At 39.1% G+C, this 3,690-nt stretch overlaps 1 protein-coding gene across 1 annotated transcript in view; it reads right to left on the minus strand.

The window, feature by feature from the left end:
* The window catches only part of UBR1 (ubiquitin protein ligase E3 component n-recognin 1), a 137,337-nt gene that overhangs the window by 99,882 nt on the left and 33,765 nt on the right, over window positions 1-3,690 (minus strand). Inside the window, exons 5-6 of the mRNA XM_023514258.1 lie at window positions 2,735-2,865; window positions 473-611 (exon numbers count right to left, since the gene is read on the minus strand). Of these exons, the coding sequence (XP_023370026.1) occupies window positions 473-611; window positions 2,735-2,865 (270 nt within the window). The remainder of the gene's footprint in view (window positions 1-472; window positions 612-2,734; window positions 2,866-3,690) is intronic.

The raw sequence follows: 3,690 nt of genomic DNA on the forward strand, positions 1-3,690 counted from the left end.
AAAAAAAAAAAAAAGAAAAGAAATGAAAATCTCCATACCTACAACAAACCTACCAAATCAGAGTCTGTGTTTTTAATAATATCTCCACAGAATTCACATAAAGCCCTTCATGACTAGCCCATGTAATTATTTGGTAAAGGTTGGCTAATATTATTGTTAAGTAATTCACAATACTGTCCCCCCCCTTATTTATTCTATCCTTAATGATTTGCAATCATATAAGATATACATAAGAAACAGAGAGAGGAAGCTAATCACCTATTCTAATTTTATTCTAAAAACAACTGCTTAACTATGATACAGGCACACAAGAAATCTAAGCTCTAATGAATTTACCTAAAGTATAAGAAATAAAGGGAGTGAATGGCAGTACCTAACACAGTACTAAGGCACTTGGCAAGGGCTCAGTCAACAACGGACCGCCAGGAAGCTGATGTGAAACAGCAGCATAATTCAAATGGAGACCACAAACCTCTTTGTCTATGGCCGTGGTATGCAACTGGGCCTCTGCAAGCTCACAATCGAGAGCTCTCTGTAGGCTATATATGACATGGTCATATGAATGGTGTTCATCATTGAAAAGGACACAATAGTATCTTTCATTTTTCTCCCTGTTAAAATAAAAAAGATATATTCAGACAGCGCAGCAAACAAAGGATAAAGTTAAAAACAGACAAAAATATTATAATATACAACATCTGAACTGAAGCAGCACCATGCAGTTTCCAACAATAGGAAACAAACACTGTAATACTAATACAGAAAATAATTTTAAGTGGTATAGTGCCATGGATTTTTTTAAACCCTGATGAAAGTATTACCTTTCCCATGTTTCCCCCCCTTTTTTTCTTACTACTTTCAGAAATCTCAGTTGAATAGCTGTATGTCTTTAATACCACTCTTAACTCTTGCTCATCCCCCATTCTGACAAATGGAGACGGGCCTCAGGCTCAGAACCTTCAAGCAGGCAATGATAAATAATCAGATCTTATTAACACTTTTATTGAATTTATTTTTGTTTTTACCTTCTATTTAAGTGAAGCTGGTATTACAGTACCTTTAAATTAAAAAAAAAAAGTATACAGTACAGGCTTAAAAGTGCCAGCAATTCCACTTTGGCAGAAGACCTCAGGTCAGCTAATCTTTTAATCTTACTGAGATGACTGCCTCGTCCAGCTACAAGAAGAGCATAATATCTGCATTCAACAGTGGCATGAAGATCTCGTATGTAATAACAGCTGCCATGGGCTTACACACTGTATATGCTATCAGTTTTAAACAGTTTATTACATGTTTTCACAATACAGTCAATTGACCCTCATAACTCTATGGGGAGATTTTCTCAGCACTCTTATAGTTTAGGAAACAGGCTCACAGGGCTTGAAAGACTCACCCATGGTCACACTGCCAAAAAGCAGTGAGAGGGCCTAGAACTCAGACCTGTGGGTGTGAAGACCAGTACTACTACTCATATACACAGTGATACTTAAGCAAATCTCTTTTCTTTGGTAAACAGATGGCTCATATTATGTTCACTAACAAAATTTCCTGGAAGGTTCAGCAGACATTACCACCTATTTGAAATTAAAATATTTGTGGACATAATTTCTCATGACCTTTATTTCCCCAAGCAGTTTATGACCCACCAAGAGTTAAAACAATACATTTACTATCTCTACAAATTAGAAGTCTTACTTCTTCTCCTTCTAAAAACAAAACAAACCCAGAAAACCGAAGAACAATTGTATTTCTATTTGTGCTACAATTCTGTGAAAAGCCTAATACTACACAGGCAGAAAAATTCCCATAAGGCTCAAACTGTATCTTCATATCAGGTCCAGAACTCCTTTTTACATTTTTAAGGTAAGAGCAAATATTATTGCCACCAAGACTTATGTCTATTAGAAATTGCTGAGTTTTAGGTAAAAAATGTTAAATTTCTAAAATTTCAATAATCCTAGATACCAAAGCACAAGGGAAAGGGTTATTTCCTCATTCCCAATTAAACTTTTCTTGATCAGAAAAAGAGCTAAAGGGAAATACACCATACAGAAGTTCCTAACTTTGTTCACAAACCTCTTGGGGAAAGTGGAGGTTAGTCAAGACCAGGATCAAACTGAACAATTTACTTACTTACTGGGATGACAGGCTGCCTTTCTAGGTCTTGATAAACCATTTAGCACAAGACCCCCAGAATACTGATTTTTCCTAAAAATTCAAAGCTCCTGTGGGCTCCTCTTTTGGTTTACCTTCTGTTCAGTGCCTAGTAAAGCATCTCATATAAATGAACTTCTTGAAAAATATTACCAAGAGATAACACTCTATAAATTTTTCATATCAGTAATACACTAAGCAGTAAAAAACAAGAAGTTATCTAACACTTATACTGCAATAGAAATAATCATCATTAAAACTTATTTCCCTCCCACCCCCATTTTTTGGAGACAGAGTCTCACTTTGTCACCCTTGGTAGACTGCCGTGGTGTCACAGCTCACAGCAACCTCAAACTCTTGGGCTCAAGCAATACTCTTGCCTCAGCCTCCCAAGTAGCCAGGACTACAGGTACCTGCCGCAGTGCCTAGCTACTTTTAGAGACTGGGTCTCACTTGCTCAAGCTGGTCTGGAACTCCTGAGCTCAGACAACCCACCTGCCTCAGCCTCTCAGTGTGCTAGGATTACAGGCATAAGCCACCGTGCCTGGCAAAACGTATCCCTTTTGACAATTTCCTGTACCTTATCTGGAGTTCAGGGGGCAGCTCTTTTTCCTCTTCCCATATTGTCATTTCTACAATGTATTTTATCACCGAAGGGAATATTTTCCTGGCTTGGGCAATTACCTCTTCATTCAATGTACAACGTGAATTCTGTAAAAAAGCAGAGAAAAACATACTAATCAAGATCATACACAAATAAATGGATGAGAAAGGTAATATTATTAATTTAAAATAACTTTAATGACTTCATTGTAACATCCTCCAGGAATGAATTCAAAGTGAGCTCAAGAGGGTTGCTATTCACATCAGTTTAGCTTAATCCCTCTGGACAAGCTGGTGTCAGAGATGATGAGATGATGGAAAAGAAAAGAAAGAGGCAGACCATGGACCCCGCCCCCATAGTGAAACACTCCCTTATGAATCTTCTCTGTCTTTCTGAGAAGCCTAATTATGATAATATCACATACATGTAACAATTAGCTATCAATTCTACGTAGTAGCTAACAAAAACTTTCCTCATAATTTGTCTCCACAGATCCTTATCACTACTCCATAAAAAGGCAGAAAGGGTTTTTTTTTGAGACAGGAGCCTCAAGCTGTCCCCCTGGGTAGAGTGCTGTGGCATTTCAGTTCACAGCAACCTCCAACCCCTGGGCTCAAGCGAGTCTCCTGCCTCAGCCTCCCAAGTAGCTGGGGCCACAGGCGCCCACCGCAATGCCTGGCTATTTTTTTTTGGTTGCAGCCGTCATTGTTGTTTGGTGGGCCCGGGCTGGATTTGAACCCACCACCTTGGGTGTACATGGCTGGCGCCTTAGCCACTTGAGCCATAGGCGCCAAGCCAGAAAGGGTTTTAATGACATTTAAAAGATAAAGAAGCCAGATGGCGCCTGTGGCTCAGTGAGTAGGGTGCTGGCCCCATATACCAAGAGCAGCGGGTTCAAACTGGGTCCCGGCCAAACTGCAACAAAAAAAAAA

The sequence above is a fragment of the Otolemur garnettii genome, unplaced genomic scaffold, assembly GCF_000181295.1.
Source record: "Otolemur garnettii isolate 467f Iridium unplaced genomic scaffold, OtoGar3 scaffold00050, whole genome shotgun sequence".
Lineage (NCBI taxonomy): Eukaryota > Metazoa > Chordata > Mammalia > Primates > Galagidae > Otolemur > Otolemur garnettii.